The sequence below is a fragment of the Petaurus breviceps genome, unplaced genomic scaffold (genome assembly GCF_028583685.1).
Source record: "Petaurus breviceps papuanus isolate PSGF00001 unplaced genomic scaffold, PetGlider_PUasm1.0 180, whole genome shotgun sequence".
Classification (NCBI taxonomy): domain Eukaryota; kingdom Metazoa; phylum Chordata; class Mammalia; order Diprotodontia; family Petauridae; genus Petaurus; species Petaurus breviceps.
This window is the reverse complement of record NW_027185782.1, coordinates 6,338,137-6,358,703: the sequence shown is the minus strand read 5'-3', so window position 1 is coordinate 6,358,703 and position 20,567 is coordinate 6,338,137. Positions and strand designations below refer to the sequence as shown.

The following is a 20,567-nucleotide window of genomic DNA, read 5'->3' as shown; positions in this document are numbered from 1 at the left end:
TTTAAAATGAAATGTTATAAGGTAGTTGAACTCTGCTTGGTTTATAAATCACTTTAAGTATATTAGGTATTTAACTGATTTTATAACTTATATACTGAATGTCATATCTTAACATTGAAAGAAACATACCCAGAGATAGAGCATAGCAATTAGCGTTGTTGTCAAATGGATAGGTGCCCAGCTACCTAGATATCCCTTTTATTAGTAAATTGCCACCTTTTTTCCTGTGACTGCTGTATTTTTCTGTAGATGATAGGGTCTGGGTTCATTAAAATATCAAGAATATTTTAATATCCTTTGATATCTGTGGGACAGAGAAATAGAAAAGCACTTAGGAGGCAGAGGAGTTTTTAACTTTAAGAGTAACATTGACTCAATTTCTAACATTGTCATTTGTGTATAGACAAAAAAGGGGGTGAAGAGGAAAGCAGATACCACCACACCTACCACCATTGACCCCATTCATGAATCACCTTCACTGCCCACGGAACCCAAATCTACAAAGCTGGGCCCCCGTCGGGAAAGTAGCCGCCCAGTAAAGCCTCCAAAGAAGGATGTCCCAGATTCCCAACAGCATGCAGTAGAGAAGAGTAATAAAGTGTCAGAGCAATTAAAATATTGCACTGGCATCATCAAGGAAATGTTTGCCAAGAAACATGCAGCCTATGCTTGGCCTTTCTATAAACCTGTGGACGTGGAAGCTTTAGGCCTGCACGATTATTGTGATATCATCAAGCACCCAATGGATCTGAGCACAATCAAAGTGAGTAATTGTTTTAGGTTACTGAAGTATGTAGACTATTTGAGTGGGGAGAACTAGGAACTTGGAACTAGGACATTTCAGAATTATACTTTTTACCTGTTGAAAAATTCTTAGTAGAGCTAGAGTTATACAAATAAATGTTGATTTGTTACTTAAAGGTGTGCTTCTCTGTGGTCGACTTCTGTTAGTATTACTTAACCATTTTGTTCTCAGGAGCCCTCCTAGATTGTCCTAATTTGATAATGTGGCAATAATGTTTACCCTTGACATTTTCTAGTCCCTAGATAACTATGCATAAAGTTGATGAAATTTTCCATGTTGACATTTGTAGCTTGTTTGGCCCAGTTTCATTTATATTTTACTGTTATAACTGCCAGCTCCCCCTGCTGGGTATTTGAGATGTCTATGACAAAATAAATTGCCTCTATTTTGTTGATTTATCGGTTAATATTTTGGTCAGGTTTTTTTCTCTCTTTTTTGAACACTGGACATTGAGAAAGGTGCAATTCTTTATTCTCATCTCTTGGTGAGATGAACTGACTTTGGTAGTGCTTTATTAATATGTCACATAGCTTATATTTCTTTAATGCTTATAAGACATGTAAAGAGCTTCAGAAAAGCTGCATAAGATGGCCTTGCACATTTTTTGCCACTTGCATTTTACAATTAAGGAAACAGATGTTTTAATCTACCCTGGATCATACAAGTAGTTGGTGTCAGAGCCAGAATTCAAACTCAAGTCCCTTGTAACTCCAAGTCTAGTATTCTTTCCACTATGTTAACTTCTTCAAAGTATATTTCCTTTCCACATACTTTGGCTTATTTGCCTTTGCCCATTCTCCTAAATCCTTCCTGGGAGTTTTTGTTGAAATGAACAGCATTATTTCTATTTTATAGATGAAGCAGGCACACCAAGATAAAAAGACTTGCCCATAGTTGAATAGCTATGTAATGGCCAAATCAGGACTTAGAACTCATATTTTCTGACTTGTGGGGTGTTCTCCATTCATCCATAGTTCAGGAAGTAATTAACAAAAAATATTACTGTGCTGGGAAGCTCAGAACAGTGTTGCCAGTATTCTTCATTTGATGTTGCCTCTTACTATTGGAAATGCAAATTATTAATATCAAATGTCATGATAACTTAATAGGCATTCTCCATGGGTACATTAAATATGTACTGGGAAGTGGCATACTCCCTCAAAGCCATCCTTCTCAGTAGGTCTCAGCAGCACATGTGTGCTTGTTTGTCTGTCTGTATTTTTTTGCATACTATTAATTGCAACATTTCTTTCTAGTCTAAATTGGAGACCCGGGAGTACAGAGACGCTCAGGAATTTGCTGCAGATGTTCGATTGATGTTTTCCAATTGTTACAAATATAACCCTCCTGACCATGAGGTAGTAGCCATGGCACGTAAACTGCAGGTGAGGATTTTAGGGATTGCCACATTAACTTTTTCCCCCTCTTTAACAGCTAAACAACTTGGAAGCTGAATTTTAATCACTATATTCATAATCAAGAAGAATTTTTGTGAGTTTGAATGATGTTTCTTTTTTGCCATATTGAGTTAGAATAGAGAGAATGAGAGGCAGCATGATGTAGTGGGAAAGAGATTTTATTGGAGTTTGAGGACGTGAATTCAAACCTGAACTCAGCTGCTTAGCCCTTGTGTGATCTTGAACAGAACAGTTCACTTTTCTGGGCCCCAGTTTCTCTATCTGTTAAGTGTGGGAGTTGTACTTGATGACCTCTGAGGTCCCTTCTTTAAAATCATGACCCTATGAAATGGAAGAATGAAAGATGGAAGAAAGTGGAAGAAAGAAAGATGAATATGCGCTGAAATTTAACAAAACTGGTAGAGACCTGACCTTGCTTGTATTTAATGTGTTGGGGGATGGAGAGGTGGGATTGAAGTATAATTGTTACTTGATATTGGGCTCTTTGATTCAGAATTGAATTACCCCTTCAACTTGGGTCCTTATAGAATGATTAAAAGTTAAAAAAGACAGAGTAGAGTGACAACATTTGTATCTTAAGTCTGTGATATCTTGTCTATTGACTCTCCTGTTCATGTTTAATTCAGGATAATATCAAAAAGAGTGGCCTGTTGGAATACTGGAGTATTTGAAATTTTTACAGAGACTAAGCAGTTATTACTCCATGATCAGTGCAGTGTTACCTTATGACCTTTCCTTTAGACATAAATATTCCAAAGTACCAAAAAAGTAAAACCACTCTTAAAGTTCTCAAATGAATCCAGGTAGATTTTCCACGTAGGTATATGTGCACTCAACTTTCTGTTTGGTGTTGAACTTCTCAGCATTTAGTTAAATTAGTTCTTCAGTGACCGATATTTCACCTACTCCAGTGGTGTCAAATTCAAATAGAAATGAGCCACCAAACTATATATAAGAATCAGATCTAATATGTAGAAAACTGTATATTAATATTATCTCTGTTCTTTTATATTTTAAATTTTTTAAAAAGATTTTTACTGTTATATTTTTAACTGGTTTAGGCACAGTCTGAGAGTGTCCTGGATCACAGTGTGTTTGACACCTGTTGATGGGTCTTTCATAGAAACTTTGTACCTTAAAACAGTCAGCCAAAGCTTAGACTTAATTACTTTGTGCCATCATAAAGCATTTTATATTACATACAGACACAGTTCTTGCTTTTATGTAAATTCGCATTACAGAAATTCAGCTTTATGTAAAGAATTCTGAAAGATATCTGCATTCCAAAAATAACTCTGTTAACTTTATTAATAGTATAGTACTATATTCTTTCTCTGCATCTCAACTCAGTAAACTCCTCCTCCACCACCCCCCCCCCCCAAAAAAAAAAAAAAGAAAAAGCAGAAAAACAGATGGATTAGATGAGGCTTGTCTTGAGACATCTGGTACCAGGACAGGATACCTTTGCCCTACTCCACCCACCTGCCCGTGTGTCCAGTCCCCACTCCCCACATGTCACTAGTCCGTTCTTGTCTCTCTGTGTCTGAACCCCTTTTGATTAACCCCAGCCCCCACATGTTCTCTTCCTGCTCTCATTTCTCTACCCCCTATATGTCCTTGAACCATGTGCCAGCCCCATCCCTCCATGGGCCCACAGCCTCCTTCCTGCCTATCTCCCTCTATTCCACTTATATAAATTGTGTGTGTGTGTGTGTGTGTGTGTGTGTTTCTGTTTCTGTCTGTCTTTAGCAGATGACCCTTTAGAACCAATTATCCTGTTTATGCATAAATATTATATGCTGTATTGTGTGTGTGTGTGTGTATACACTGTATAATGTATAAACATTCATATGTGTTTTTAATTACTAGGAACGAATAACTAACTCCTACCTGTCGTTAAAAGTCCCACTATACCCCTTTCCCATTTGTTCATTATGCTTATATATATACACATATACATATATATATATATAAAAGTAATTCAGTTTCTTTTTATTGCTAATTACTGATTTTCAGTATACTTGGGTAAGTCCATGGTCGTGTATAACCTTTTCAGTGATGTCAGTTTCTTGTCTATAGCCTACCCAGACTTAAATCCACAAATTTTCTACTTAGTTATACCAACATAGAAAGATAGTGTGATGTAATGGAAAGAATGTATGGAATCCCAGTTCTGCTTCTAAGGCTAAGGCACTGTCCTAATGGTTTTCTAAGGTCCCTTCCAGTTCTAATCATATAAAACAGAACTTTTATCTCAGTGGAAGTTGACATAAAGAAGGTAAGGCTTTGAGGCTATTTTTTTACAGGTAGAATTCCCGTGAGTTGCATGTTTTTTTCAGTACTTTTTACATTGATCATTTATATTCCTCTTCTACTTATTCTTTGAAGAAAAAAAATTACACACCCTAATTTTTTTTCTTCAAAGAATAAGTAGAAGAGGAATATAAATGATCTTTGCCTCCTTAGAGTCCATGATAACTTTAATAACTTTACTTAAAGTTGTGGTTCCTTCTGGATCACCTAGTTGACTGAAAAGGCATGAGAAAATGGTCATACTACTACTACCCAGTTCACTCATTTTATAGTTGAGAAAGGCCCAGAAAAGTTATATAATTTGCTCATAACAGCCAGGGTTTAAACCCAGGTCTTCTGACTCTAAAACCACCACTCTTCATTGAATCCTGTTGCCTTCCAAAAGCTGACGGAAAAAATATAACAGAACTGGGTAGCTACCTGACTCATGAAAACCTTTCATAGGAATTCACTGAGTAACTACGACCAGTGGGAGAAAGGCTTTAGGATTTTGCTCCCACCCTCATCTTCCAACTTGCTCTGAGAACCTTCTACCATCTGGGTAGTGTAATAGTAGAACCATTTTCCCAGTTTTTCCTGGCCCCATCCCCTCTCCTCGAAGCCTGAGGTTGCATATGAAGCCTCTTTGGGCATGTAAGGGTAAGCAAGAGAAGAATTTTGACATTGTTGGGCTTCCTTTCTTTCATGCCTTTCCAGTTGAACTGATTTTGCTGCTAGTCTTTGATTTAAACTTTTTTTTAAACTAGGTATAATCAGGAATAATACTTGAAAATGTTAAATAATTTTTACATTGCTTCATCCCTTCACCCCACAGTTTGGAAAACTCTAAGGATCATATGTTTTATCTTTCTTCTTTATTTGTCCAAATTTCTCTATACAAACCAATATCTAACTTTTATTTTCTTAGACCAGTATCATCCATCCTGTCCTCTAGCTCTTCCTTTAAAAAAAGGCATCAGGGGACTTTAGCCACTTTTTTGTTTGCTTTTTCCTAGGAGTAAAGAATTGCTTTCCCCCTTTGCTTTTCTGTTTCTTAATTTCTTAAGGTAGCTGATTAATTAACAGAGTTCTTAGCTGATTTCTCTTAGCAAAAATTGCAGATAACTTATTTTAAGCCTACAGTACTTAAAGTTTTAGTCCAGTTTTTATTAGCTCTTCTTTTATAGTTACTTTAAGTCCTCTTACTTTCAGATAATCCAGAAGCTGCCACTTCTCTTTTCAAAAGAGTTGCCTTAAGTTGTTAGAGATGAATTTACATGTCCGCGGTCATGTAACTACCAGGGCAGTTCTAGAACCCATATTTTCTGATTTCTTGACCCATTGCTCCCTCTTATGGCATTATATCATTGTTCACCGCCTTAGTCCAGTTTTGTCCTCGAGGAGAGGGATAAATTTTGTTCTGCATTTCAAAGTATTTCTCTATATAAAGGAAATTTTGATAACAAAATACAAATGATTTGTTTCGCATTTTAATGGCATTTGCTGGATTACTTGCTGTTTGTTACATGAGACTTTTAATGTTAGGACATGTTGCCTTTGCCATGATTGTCCCTCAAGCCTGACATGCTCTATTTCCCTACCTCTCCCTCTTGTAATCGCTAATTTCTCTCAAAAGTAATAAGTAACAAAAATTGTTTTATCTGATCTATCAAGTCTTGGACCTTTGTTAAGTAGATTTCTGAAAAGGGCCTATAATATTAATCAAGTCTCATTTGTTTTAAGCAGTTTGCAGTTAGACTTTTTTTTTTTTTTTTTTGCTTTTTGGAGGGCAATTGGGGTTAAGTGACTTGCCCAAAGTCACATGGCTAGTAATTGTGTCAAGTGTCTGAGGCTGGATTTGAACTCAGGTCCTCCTGACTCCAGGGCTGGTGCTCTATTCACTGCACCACCTAGCCACCCCAATTAGACTATGTTCTAAAAATTTGAATTTACCTGATGGTTTATATCAGGAAATTATTTCTTCACTTTAAAAGGTCCTTTGCTTTTATTAAACACAGCAGTGCTTTTCCGAGCATCAAGCATAAAGAGTTCTAGTTTTACAGAGCTATGAAGAAAGAACCTTCTTTATAACTCTGTAAAATTGGAAGTCACCAAAAGCTTGAGTAGTGTTTTTGTTTCTGTTCAAAACTCTTCACAGATACCATCTTCTATGTGAAGCCTTTCCTGATCTTTGGATACTAATGCCATCTTCACTGAAGTTTAATTTGTTAGGTGGCTGACATTCTGCTAAGTACTGGGAATAAAACTTACAAGAGATAGTCCCTGCTCTCTCAGCAAGCTTACCTTTTAACTAGGAAAAGAAACACATTTAGAGGAGTGGTACGGCAAAGGGAATTTTCTTCTGAGGAGTTAGAATTATAGTGAGTAGAGTCATAGAACAGTAAACTTGAGATGCCCTTTTCAGAAGCAATGGTATTGTTGATTTGATTATTCATGTCCAAAGTAGAATGTTGGAAGTGCTGGGAAAGGACCATAGAAAGGTAGGAAAGATCTGTATGCAGTGACAAATAGGTGGCAAGATGACCTGACTGGATAGGATGTAGTATCACATGGTCTTGAGCTAATTACAGAAGACTAATAGGTTCGCTTGCATTTCAGTCAACAGTCAAGATAGCGAGGTGTCAGAACAGGAATTCCAAAGGTAGTGGGTTGACTGCCCTCTGACCCTGGGGTCCTAGATCTGGCGGTCAGGTGTGGAGAAAGCTAACCCAGGCCAAGGCCATGGGGCTGAACAACAGCTGTCTTGTCATTTAACTAAACCCAGAAAGCTAAAGTGATTTCCTTGGGGTCACTCAGATTATAAATGGGGGGGATCTGGCAGTAGACCCAAATACTGTGATTTGAAAACCAGTACTTATTTATATGATCTGCATTACTGGAAGGAACAGCCAAAGTGTTGATCACAGATCCATGTGATATATATACACTTTTTTTTTTTTAAGTTATCTTGGGGGTATTGGGGAATTTTTGCAGAGGGATGAGACCATTACTCAAGGTAAATAAGATCATCATAATACAAGATACAGAAAAGACAAACCTACCAGAATCTTTTATTTTTTAATTTTCTGCAAGGGACAATGACCTTTAGACTTGAAAAGGCAACAAAGATGACTAATGGGGAGTTGAAGTTCAAGATATATACAGTGATCATATATAATCATATATAAGTACCTAGCCAGCTTTGATGAATTCAAGTTCACTAGGACCAGGTAAAACGAATTCTAAGAACTTAAGGAATTGGCATGTCTGATTATTATTGTCAGTCATCTTTGAAATAGGAAGAAGGAGAAAGGAGCTTGATGACTTCTTGGCAAAATTCTATAATGGAATGTCTAGAAAAGGAAACTCATCACAAGAAACCAGCATGATTAATCAAGAACTGGTCATCCTTGACTACCTTCATGTCCTCCCTCCCTCCCCCCAGATAGGGTTGTTAAATAGATCAGTGGAATTCTATGTGGAGAATATACCTAGATTTATCTTGAGTTCCAAATTATCTTCCTTCTTCTAGTCCTTCCCCCTCTAATTGATAAAGGCAAGCAGTATGATACATGTGACGTCATCCAAAACATTTCCATATTAGTCAAATTGCAAAATAAAGTGAAAAGAGTATGCTTCATTCTGCACTCAAGAATTCATCAGTTCTCTTTCTGGAGGTGGATAGCATTTTCCTCTAGAGTCCTTTGAAATTGTCTTGGATCATTGTCTTGATTAGAGTAGCTAAATCTTTAACAGTTTGTCATTACTAACTTTGCTGTTACTATGAATACTGTTCTGCTGATTCTGTTCATTTCACTTTGCATCAGTTATATAAGTTTTCCCAGGTTTTTCTGAAGCCATCCTGCTCATCATTTCTTACAGAACAATAGTATTCCATCACAATCACATGCCACAACTTTTTCAGCCATTCCCAAATTCATTGCTGCCACATAAAGAGCTGCTATCAATATTTTTGAGATGATATATATATATACACACACACACACACATATATGTATATATATACATATACATATATATATATATATATCCTTTTCCTTTTGTCTCTGGGATACTTACTAATAGTAATATTACTGAACCAAAGGGTATTATCCACAGTTTCATAGCCTTTTAGGCACAGTTCCAAATTGTTTTCTGGAATGGATGGGCCAATTTACACCTCCACCAATAGTCTGTTAGTATCCCTTTTTTTCCAGAGTTGTTTTAATTTGCATTTCTTTATTCAGTAGCAAATTGTAGTATTTTTTCATGTGAATATTGATAGTGTTGATTTATTCTTCTGGCAACTGCCTCTTCATATCCATTGACCATTTATCAATTGGAGAATAGCTCTTATTTTTTTATTGGCTTAGTTCCCTGTAGGTTTGAGAAATTAGGCCTCTGTATTACTCTGGGGAATCTGTTCTTAATCTTTTGCTTTTCACCATTTTTATCAGTAACTTGAAAAAAGTTATCAGTAGCATGTTTATCAAATCTTCAGAGCAAAAAAGCTGTGAACAGTTGATATGTTGAATTAGAATGTCTGCATCCAGCAGACTATATCATGAGTTAAATCTAAGATAATGAAATTTATTAAAGTAAATATAAAATCTTAAACTAAAGTCAAGTTCACAAGTACAAGGTTGAAGACATTTGAATACATTAACAGTTTACTCTGAACAATCCAGGAATTTAACTCTACTTAATGAGATTTAACTGCATACAACTGCTGCAAAATATATGTTCTTAGCTTATACTAAGAGGCATAATGGTGGCACATGTTGTTAGGATAAATTTTAAAGTCCCATATCACTCCTAGGTATTATCATCCTCATCAATATTATTATTTATTGTTACTTTCATTATTACTATTAGCTGGCAAGTTCGCAATATTAAGGATAAGTGGCAAGAACCCATGATCTTTTGGAATGGGAACTCCCTTCACTAATGGAGATCACAACCTATTTTTAGTAGATGATCATTGAGTGTTGGTATGACCAAAAACAATTGTCACCTGGTAGAATAAAATCTAATGGGCAACATCTCTAAAGTTGTTTCTCCAGTGATATCCATACATTTCAACAATGTGGATGTACATTTGGAACCTTTTTTTAATGTGCTTTATTATTCCAAACTATTTATACAGCAGACAACAGAATGAGAATTCTTTATGACACTATGAATCTCAATTTCATACTATTTGTTTTTAATCATAAAAGAAAAATCACGCTTTGCTTTCAAAACTATCATGCTTTTCCATGCTTCCTTCTATTTATTCTCTATGCAATTTCAGAAAGATTGAAAGTACAACACCACCACCTTTTTGAGTATCAATATTCTCTCCCATTTAAAAAAAAGAATCCTTTTGTTACAGATAGCATAATCAAGCAAAAAAAAATCCACACTGTCACCATATCTAAGAGTGTTATATCTCTTTCTGCACCTTGTGTCCATTTCCTCTTTGTCAGGAGGTGAGTAATATGTTTTATGATAGGTTTTCTGGAGACATCTTTGGTCATTGCATTGATTAGCTTTCTGCAGTTTTCATTTTACTTTGTTTTCTAAAGAAAGTTATTTTTCTTTTCTTTTCTTTTTTTTTTAGCAGTCGGGGGTAAGTAACTTGCTCAAGGTTACACGGCCAGTTATTTTTTATGTGGGTGTTAAGTATCTGAGGCCAGAACCGATCCCAGGTCTCCCGACGCTGGGGCCGGCACTCTTACTGCGCCACCTGGCTGCCCCGAAAGTTATTTTTCTTTATAATGTTGCTATCCTTTTACAAATTCTTACCCATGTTCTACTACTCACTTGACTTTGCATCAATTCATACTTTCCTGGATTCTCTTTAAAATATCTTCATTCCACATAATGTAATAATACTTTTATTACATTTCGTATTCCATAATTTGATCAGTTATTCCTTAATTGTCTAAGAAACAATCTAAGAAGTACTCCCTTACAGTCAGGATCTTTGTTTTTTTGTCCCTTGTCGGAAACAGGAATTCTGTTTTGCTTATGTCTGTTCCCTCTGCAGTGTTACACTGTGTGTGTGTATCTGTGTGTGAGTGTGTGTGTGTGTGTGTGTGTGTGTTTTCAGCCTACTTTTGACCAGTCTGTATTAAAGTGAAATTCATCTGATACCTACCTTCCATCTTTGTATATTTTTCTCACACAAATTTTGAAAAGCAGGGAGTTTTGCTCCCTTTTTCCTCCTTTTCTCTACTTATATAATCCTTTCGGCCTTCAGAACAGAACCAATCTGCCCCCATATGACCTGTTTTTCAAAAATATAATTCCCTGAAAGCCCTTTGAATACATTAAAGTTTTGGAGGAACACTTATTTCTTGTCCTTGCGTCAGATGTTAGTACTATATTAACATTTAGCACCTTCTAATTGCTCAAATAAATTTTCCTTTTTAGATTTCTCCAGACTTTTATATTTCCTAGTTTTTTCTCAGTTTTAATCTTTTCATTAGAATTACTTGAAAATTCCTTTAAAGACTCATCCCTCCCATATAAGATTATACTCAGTTTTTCAGGATGTTATTCTTGGTTGTAAGTCTCTGTCTTCAGTCTATTGGGATATCGTCTTCCAATATTTCCTCTCATTTAAAGTTGATACTATTAGTTCTTGTGTGGTCCTAACTTTAGGTGGGGTTTTTTTTGTTTGTTTTGGGTATTTGAATTTCTCTTTTTTCTTTTCTGCTTCATTCTTCCCTCTTTCTCCTCCTCTTCAATACTTTCTCTTTGTGGGAGCTTTGGATTTTGTCTGATATCCCAGGGACTTTTGCTTTTGAGGTTCCTTTCACAATGTGATCCTATCCTTGCTGTCTTGTTCTAATGCTTCTAAGCAGCTTTCATTTATGGTCTCCTGAAAATAGTGTCCAGACATCCCCTCACTCTTTCCTCCCTTTCCCCCTTAAAAAAAATTCTCAGGACAGCTAGGTGAATAGAGTGAATAGAGCACCGGCCCTGGAGTCAGGAGGACCTGAGTTCAAATATGGTCTCAGATACTTGTCACACTGACTGTGTGACCTTGGGCAAGTCACTTAACACCAACTGCCTTGCCTTCCCTCAAAAAAAAAAATTCTCTCCTTGACCTCTTTTCCAGATCTGCTGCTTTGGTCTAGGTATTCATGTAGTTAGTCCTCATGGAAAATCCAGTTGTTGTTTTTCTGTTTAGCCTCCTTCTAGTTGTTGGAAGGTATTATTGTTCTTGTTCAGTCATTTCAGTCATGTCCAGCTCTTTGGGACCTCATTTGGGGTTTTCTTCCCAAAGACACTGGAGTGATTTACTATTTCCTTCTCCAGCTCATTTTACAGATGAGAAAACTGAGCTAAATAGGATTAAATAATTTATCCTGGGTCACACAGCTAGTATATAAGTGTCTGAGGTCAAATTTGAACACAGGTCTTCCTGATTCTAGTCCTGATGCTCTATCCACTACACGCCCTAGTTGATATCTATTGGAGGATTACGTGATCCTTTTTTTTTCAAGAGTTCTCTAGATTTGCTATAATTTTTTATATGAGTGTTTTCTTTGTTTACTGATTTCTCCAGTGTTAGTTGCTGAATTGGAGCCTCATGCCAGGCCTCATCTCTACTGCCTGCTGTGCTTCTGTGTAGACTGCTCAGCTTAACTCTGCAGGGGGTCTGCTAGGTTCCTGTGCTGACCTCTTCTTCCTAGGGGTAGGCCCCCCCTGGATCTTTAGATCCTCTCAGTTATCTTATGACAGAATGTTAGAGATTTCAGAGCTCCTGGCTTGTATTGTCCTGGTCTGGCTACTGTTTTCACCATTATCTGGAACTTCTGAGTTCTGCTCTTGAACATAAAACTTTGCTAATAGCTTTTCTTTCCTATTGCTCTTGGGCTTCTCTCTGACTTCTTAGGTTGTTCTGTGGTAGAAAAAGTTACTTATTGTAGTTTTTTGTTGGATTTCTTGGTCATTGTTCAGTCTGTTATAAACTCAAGGGTTTTCCTAGAAGGTGGACATGTAAGACTTGGCCAGTCTGATCCCATTTTGGTCAGAAGTCCTTTTAGATTTGCCAGAATTTGTACTCCATACTCAGTCTTTCTTAAGATTTCATTAAAACTTGCTCTCACAAAGGACCGCATGTGTTAGTTACTTGTATACCAATGGATCTGTGATTTGATCAATATAGGTATTCCCTCTGATGTAGATCTGCTTAACTTATATGACTCTCTTTTTTTGGAGGGCAATTGGGGTTAAGTGACTTGCCCAAGGTCACAAGGCTAGTTTTTGTGTTAAGTGTCTGAGGTCGGATTTGAACTCAGGTCCTCCTGACTCCAGGGCCAGTGCTCTATTCACTGCGCCACTTAGCCGCCCACAACTTACATGACTCTTAACATATATGAAAAACAGTAGGTTTTTCACAAAGATTCTACCCAGTATGGTAGAGACTTATTTCTGTACATATTGTTCTTCTTGAAAGTGTGAACACCTTGAAGGCAGAAACTATTTAATATTTGTCTTTGTATCCCCATTGTTGGGCACATAATAGTGCTTGGTGTTTGTTGATTGTTTTTGGAGAAAGAGAAAGGAATAGAAGTATACATAATTGTATTGTACAGATTCATGATTGGATTGGAAAAATTTGCCTGGAAATGACCTTTACTTATAATACATGTAATTGCTTTGGCTCAGCATTCATATTCCCATTATTCTTTGTCTCTTCCAGTGCTAATTGTGGCAGAACTCACTGATGTTATCAAGTGAAACTGTCAGCTCTTCCTCAAACATACTTTCCATCTTACCCACATCAGAGTCTTGTTAGCCCTTATCATCTCTGCAACTGGCAGCACTTCTAGTGGGGCATGCTCACCAGGCCAGTAGAAATAAAAATACTTCATTTGATTTTCTAAAAGTCTTAAGTAGTCTTGACTAACTGCAGCCAGTTAGTTATTGGCCTTTTCAGCTGTATAATATACCGCTGCTTGTTATCTGCCTTTCATAGGCTTGGAGAATAAACCAACAAAAATTATTTGTTCTTTCCAGAACAGAGTTGACTTTGCTGGAATTCTCAGATAGATAGATGCTCTTGTAATGACAGAATCTTTTTCAAGGCCTATAAGTATAAACTATATTTGGAGTTGTTAATTTTCATTGTACCTCTTGCATGCTTCTTTTCTGATTAGTAATCAACACTGTTTGACTGCCCCCTACTTTATTATTCTTTCTTATTCTTATACATACTCTTTCTGAATACACCTGAATGTTATTACCCATTTGGAGTTTTATATGAATTGTTTTTGCTTCCTTAAAAAAAATTTCAGGCAGAAAACGAAGCAAGAAAGCTGAGAAGAATTGCTGTTTCTGGATGCTTTCATACAAGACTGGATAGGGAGCAACTAGGACCTCTCTCTCTGAATTGGGTGGCCTGACAGGCACTTATTCTGAAAAGGAACCAAACAATCGAGGTCAGACCTTTGGTGATGGAGTTTGTGCTTCATTCAAGGTTGGCTCTCACTTGGAAGAAGAATTAAACTTATTCGGCACAGCTCCAGAGGAAAAAACTAGGACCAATAGGTAGACGTTACAAGGAAACAGATTTTGAGAACTTCCTATCAATTACTATTTAGAAATGAAGTGCACTGTTTCAGATAATGTTTTTCCTATCGTTGAAGGCTTTCAGTCACTATTTGGGGAGATCCAGGCTTCACGAATTGGTCAGGAGAGCAACTGAGAGTCTTTGATCCAATAAAAAGTATGACCATCCCATTCCTTTGCTATGTCACCAATCCATTGCCATTATGCACTTTTAAGCTCCCCATCCTGAGACTACAATGGGGGAAATGCCCTTCTAAGATGACAGTGTGACCAGAAAATCAACCCCTTTCTCTCAACCTTTCTTCACTGTTTATCTGAGTCATTTACTGGATTTTTGAGAATGCCCCTTCAGAGATGGAATTATGGTCTACCTCTTATATCAACCAAGTCAGCTTGGTTCCAATTGCAGAGCTGTTATTGCTGGGATGAGGTAAGCACAAAGCACAGCTGGATTCTTCAGCTCCCAGCAATGTTAGCAGTTCAGGTATTGATTCTCCAGTTTCCAGGTGTGTGTTGGGTGATTTTTTTTTTTTTTTAGATTATATGAATGAACAGGAATAATACAAAGCCTAAAGATTCCACTTACAGGGGATGTTTGGGTACGATTTTCTCTTAGAATTTCAGGGTTGTAAAAGTTAAATCTTCTCTTTCAACTTTCCATTAATATCTAATAGATACTATTCGTCCTCTGCTTGAATACTTGAATGACAGAAAACCCATTCTCTTTTTAGACATCCCATTCCAGTTATCAGAAGGGAAGCAGCATAGAACACTAGACTTGGAGCCTGGGGGAGAGTTGGATTCAAATTCCATTTCTAATACTTGTTAACTAACTTCTCCTAATCCTAGATTCCTTGTGTGAAATGGTGATTACTGCCTGTACTCAAGGAGTCATTGTGAGCAAATTGCTTTGTAAATGTTATTTAAGGAGTGCCTTAACATAAGTCGACACAAGATTAAAGGTATAAACTTCAACCAAGTGGAGGAAAAAAATTATCTCTGTTTGACCATGGCATAGTTGAGTGTTACAAAACCCTAGAAAACTGAAGTGATTAATAGCTTTATCAAGTTAGTCAGAAAGTAAATTAGTCCATAAAATGCTTCGACATTTTTGTACAATACAAGCAAAAACTAGGAAAGGATTGAAAAGAAGATTAGCTTTGAAATAAGTAAAAATATGCAGTGGTTAATATACAAAGACATACACTTGATTTATATAAATACAACTAACTACAAATTACTTTGTAGGAACAGAGAAAAGATGTAATAGATTAACTTAATGCACATTTTTGGGCCATGCTAATATAATACTACCTAAATTATTTCATGTATATAGTACTATACCAATCAAATTACATTATGGAATTTGTCAATAATAAAATTCATTTCAAAGAGTAAAATGTCTAGAATCTGATAAGAATGAGAATGAAGAGAGCATACCATTTCCAGACTTCAGACTTTATATTATAAATTAATCATCAAAGCTAATACTGCTTTAGTTTTAAAAATAAAAACAGAAAACTCATTAATAGGATAGACTTAGATAAAAAAGAAACAGTTAACTGACCAAGAAACTGAAAATAGTCACCTAGTGTTTTATGAACTCCAAATGACTAGAAAAAACTTTTTTTACAAGGACTGCTGGGAAATCTGAAAAGCCATTTTGGTGGAAATTAGACTTAAATCAGCATCTTAGTATCGTGATCTTAAATTGGACATGCAACTTGATTTTAAATAATTTTAAATTTTTCCATTAAAATTATTTTGATTACATAAAGTTTTATCATGCATCATTTTGATGAAGTTATATTTAGATGAGAAGTGGTAGAATGGAGAAGCTGATATCCAAATTATAATGTATGAACTTGAGACATATATATTGTCAGCCATTCACTGTAGATATGTGGGCAGGGTTATAAACAGATTTCAAAAGATTGCAGACTATAAATGACTACTTGAAAATATATTCCATCTCACTAATTAGGACAACTTTCTGGTTTCATATCATACCGTGCAAATTGTCATAGAAGAAAAGAAAAAAAGTAGGATCTTTTGCTGTTGGTGCAGCTGAGGAAAGACAAGCACCACCAATAACTGATGGTACAACTGAGGAGTGGATCACTCATTGTGGATAGCAATGTTGAATTATATAAGAACTACTAAACTTACTGCACCCTTTGATACAGTGGTTCTAGTGCTAGGCTTATAATAACCCCAGGAATCCAAAGATACAAAGGTCCATTTACCAAAATACTCAAAACAATACTGTTTAAATAGTATATAAAAAAATGAAACAAAGTAATTGCTCTTCCATTATAGTTATAAAAACTATTTTGCATTGCTATAATAGAATATAATTATGTAGTGAGAAGTGAACTTAAGGAACTTATAAAATTCAGGAAGAATTATAACATAATGAAAATAACATAAGTAGAATAAACAAAAACAATCTATGTATACACAGTTGCTTCAACAATGTAAATAAAACTTCCCCTAATTGGGGGACATTGAATGATGAATACTTGGAAAAACTATTAATGTTCCTAGAGAACCAATAATAAAACATACCATCCCTCTAGAGGCAGAGCACTCTTCTAATAGAATATATATTGTCTTATGTGATCAGTATAGTATATTGTGGAGGGTCGGGGTAGGGTGTAAAATTATTATGACAAGTTAATTTTTTTTAAATGAAGACATTGTAGGCATGGGAACTGCTAACTACTAGCTTCCTTATATTGAGTGAAAATCTGCCACTTTATAATATATACCCATTGTTGTCATCATCAAATGTTAGCCCTGGACTCTGTATTCCCAATGGTGTATTTGCTATAGCAGGTGGTACTAAATGATGAGGGGCTGTTCAAGTATGTACCTGATGATTGTGTGTCTGCCATTCACTCTGTTTTGTCTATACTTAGATGTGTATATGTTCTCTCCCCTGAGGGAACATAAGCTGTTTGAGGGAAGGGACTGTTTGATTTTTGTCTTTGCATTCCTAGCACAGTTCTTGGCAAACGCAGTAAATGTTTGTTGATTGACTCAGCCCTTCATTTTACCAAGGAATACACTGAGACCCTGGGAGTTTAAACCAAGATCCTATACTGACCTACCACCAGAGCTAGAACTAGAGTCACAGGTGTTCTTACCCCCTATAGTGCTCTTTTTCAGTATGTCCCACTCGCTCCTACCAGATATTTTCAACAATTCTTCTTTGCTTCCATTATGCAGGGACACCAATATGGGAAATAGGGGCCAAAGTTTAAGGAATTGAGGCAGTTCCAACAAGAACATGTCAGGGAAGAAGCAATTTAGTTGCATGGTATGTTCAATATGTGCTCCTTAGTTTTCATTAATTGATACAGATGGGTATAAAACAGATTGCTGGTAAGTAATCTTATGTAAATTAAGAGAACATAACAGCACATTTTGTTTAATTGAGTCGACAATTGAAATATGAGACAGAAATTAAAGATTGCCTGTGGGCTACAACCAGAATCCATTTCTTCTTTAATATTCTTGCTTTGGTGTGAGGAATTTCAAAAAACTATTTCAAGTGATTCTGTTCTCCATCCTCCTCTTGTCCAGGTCTTCAGCCTTGCCTTGTATTTTAAAAGAGGATTTCATAAGCTTCTTACTCTTCTGTGGAGACTTTTGATAAGAGCAAATGCTCATCACAGCTAGCTACTTGTACTCCTAGTTTGTTGCCCTTGAAATTGTAAGCCCGACCCATTAATATAACTATTTTTCTTCTACTCAGGATGTGTTTGAGATGCGCTTTGCAAAGATGCCTGATGAGCCCGAAGAGCCAGTAGTTGCTGTGTCCTCCCCTGTGGCACCACCACCCACCAAGGTGGTGGCTCCACCTTCATCTAGTGACAGCAGCAGCGACAGCTCCTCGGACAGTGACAGCTCAACTGATGACTCTGAGGAGGAGCGAGCTCAGCGGCTGGCAGAGCTTCAAGAGCAGGTACTGGCATTGCAACTGAGGAATGCTGACTGCTAGTGAATCTGGGATTCATTCACTGGGTAGGGATGAGACCAGAGTGAGCTCCTTCTAAATGGAGGGAGCTCTTTATTCTATGATACTGAAACCATTATGTTTCTTTTCTGTCTTACCATCTACTACATCTTTTGTGTACTTTGCAGATTCCTGCCATGGGATCAAATTTAGAAGACCCTCCTTCTAAGATTATTTAAAATAAGATCAGTGGGAGTGTCCTTAGAATTTAGGTCTAAGTGCTTGTTAGCCACACACTTAGTAGAGCCTTTTTCTCACAAGCTATGCAGAATTAAAGTACAACTCTGAGGTACAACTAAGCATTTCCAGTGTAATGAAGACCAGGAAGCATTTTATGCTAGTTACCTGTGACATTTATGTTACCCCAGCAAAGATCCATGGCTCCCTTATACCTTCTAATCCTTTAAAGCTATGACTGACCTGCTACACCATCTCTGCATCTACTGTGCTCTGCGTGTAGAGACCTTTGCTGAGACTTACAAGAATTTTCATGCCTGTCACCATTTTGTCTGTGTATTGGAAACTTACCGACCTTTTAATTACTCATCTATATATGTTCTTAATTTTTCTCTATGTGGTCCTTCTATGGAGAGTGAAACCAACTCAGACCCTAGACCTCTTTGAGGATTTGCTAGAGCAAAGCCCCATCCTCTTGAGGGGAATGTAGTGACTACTGGACTTATACTATTCCTCATCCCACTTCTTGGAATGTCTTTGTCCCCTTTGACTTTTGCCACTTGACTATATACCGTGTAATGAGGTCCTAAATAGGCCACAAACTTCAGTTATTGCCTTTGGTCTTACTAATTTCATTCTTTCGGGGTGTGTGTTGTTTTCCTTATTTCTTGACATCAAACATGACCACTTATATTTTTAGGCTTATCTCCAACTGATTATGTGCAGGACCAGGGCAGAAAGAAGAGCATATCAGGACCATATTTATGATAAGCCTCTTGTCTGTCTCTTAGCTCAAGGCAGTACATGAGCAACTTGCTGCCCTCTCCCAGCCTCAGCAGAACAAACCAAAGAAAAAAGAGAAAGACAAGAAAGAGAAGAAGAAAGAAAAGCACAAAAAGAAAGAGGAAGTGGAAGAAAACAAGAAAGGCAAAGCAAAGGAACCACCTCCCAAAAAGGCAAAGAAAAATAACAGCGGCAACAACAATGCCAGGTCTGTGACTTGGGTCACTAGAAAAAGCAGGAAGGGACCTGCCTTGAGCCAGGAGAGCCATTGCTCACCCTGGGTGGTTGATTTTACAGACACTTTCTTCAGTTTTGGCTTGTTTAGACAGTTTATTAGTTGTCTCTTGGCCCAGTTCAACCTTACCAAGGTTGACAGTGGAGAAAATCCCCCCCCAGCCCATTAACTATTGACTGCCCTTTCTCTATGAATACCTTCTGACCCTGAAATCCAGAGAGAATCAGAGGCTATTCCATGATACTGGGTATAGGAAGCCCTAAGTTTGAATGACCATTTGTTGGTTTGTTGGGGTAATCCTTTTCTAAAGGTTCTGGTTGAGCTAGATGTCCAGCTCTGATTTTGTAATAACTACATATTGAGAGGATTCTGTAAGCTTTTGTTAAATTTTTTCATTTGCATACCTATTTGGCTTTATAATAAAAGAGCAGAGAAAATTGTTTTTAAGAAATAATAGTTAAGGTACAGAAAAACCAGGGTCTTCAAACTTAACCAGTCAGGTGGCTGTCTCATTAATTAGCCCTCCTAATCTCTTGAAGAGGCTTCTCCTGAATAGCTGTTAGGTGGGGTATCTTCCCCTCTTTAGTCAAGAAAGAAGTTAAAGGTTAGGTACACTTGACTAAGTGGGTGAGCAAGCAAAAGATTCCTGACAGTTGTCAATGTCGAGTCAATAGTGACAGTTTAAGATTGAACCTCCTTGGATGGTGTATTTGAAAGACCAGCTTGTATTTTTTTTTGGTGGGCAGTTGGGGTTAAGTAACTTGTCCAAGGTCACACGGCTAGGGTGTGTGTGTGTGTGTGTGTGTGTGTGTGTGTGTGTGTGTGTGTGTGAGACCCCAAATTCAAATCAGGTCCTCTTGTATTAAAGGCAAGTTTACTGCTTTTTTCTCTTCCTTGCCTTCCTCTAATAATATATCTTTTTGTTCTTAAGTAGCAAGAAGGAACCTATGCCTGTGAAGAACAAGCCCCCTCCCACCTATGAGTCAGAAGAAGAGGACAAGTGTAAGCCAATGTCCTATGAAGAGAAGAGACAATTGAGTTTGGACATTAACAAGCTTCCTGGTGAGAAGCTGGGCCGGGTTGTCCATATCATCCAGTCCCGAGAGCCCTCACTGAAGAACTCCAATCCAGATGAAATTGAAATTGACTTTGAGACATTAAAACCTTCAACCTTACGAGAACTAGAACGCTATGTCACCTCATGTTTGCGGAAAAAGAGGAAACCTCAAGGTATCTTTTCCAGTCCTGCAACTATTCTTATCTGGGGTA

At 37.1% G+C, this 20,567-nt stretch overlaps 1 protein-coding gene across 2 annotated transcripts in view; it reads left to right on the top strand.

Moving 5' to 3' along the window:
• Positions 1–20,567, top strand: part of BRD4 (bromodomain containing 4) — a 193,571-nt gene that overhangs the window by 120,237 nt on the left and 52,767 nt on the right. The window contains exons 6-10 of one of the 2 annotated variants that reach the window (XM_069086941.1): positions 404–763; positions 2,062–2,190; positions 17,843–18,052; positions 19,072–19,271; positions 20,230–20,528. In XM_069086941.1, the coding sequence (XP_068943042.1) occupies positions 404–763; positions 2,062–2,190; positions 17,843–18,052; positions 19,072–19,271; positions 20,230–20,528 (1,198 nt within the window). The remainder of the gene's footprint in view (positions 1–403; positions 764–2,061; positions 2,191–17,842; positions 18,053–19,071; positions 19,272–20,229; positions 20,529–20,567) is intronic. The other variant, XM_069086942.1, reaches the window with a different exon arrangement.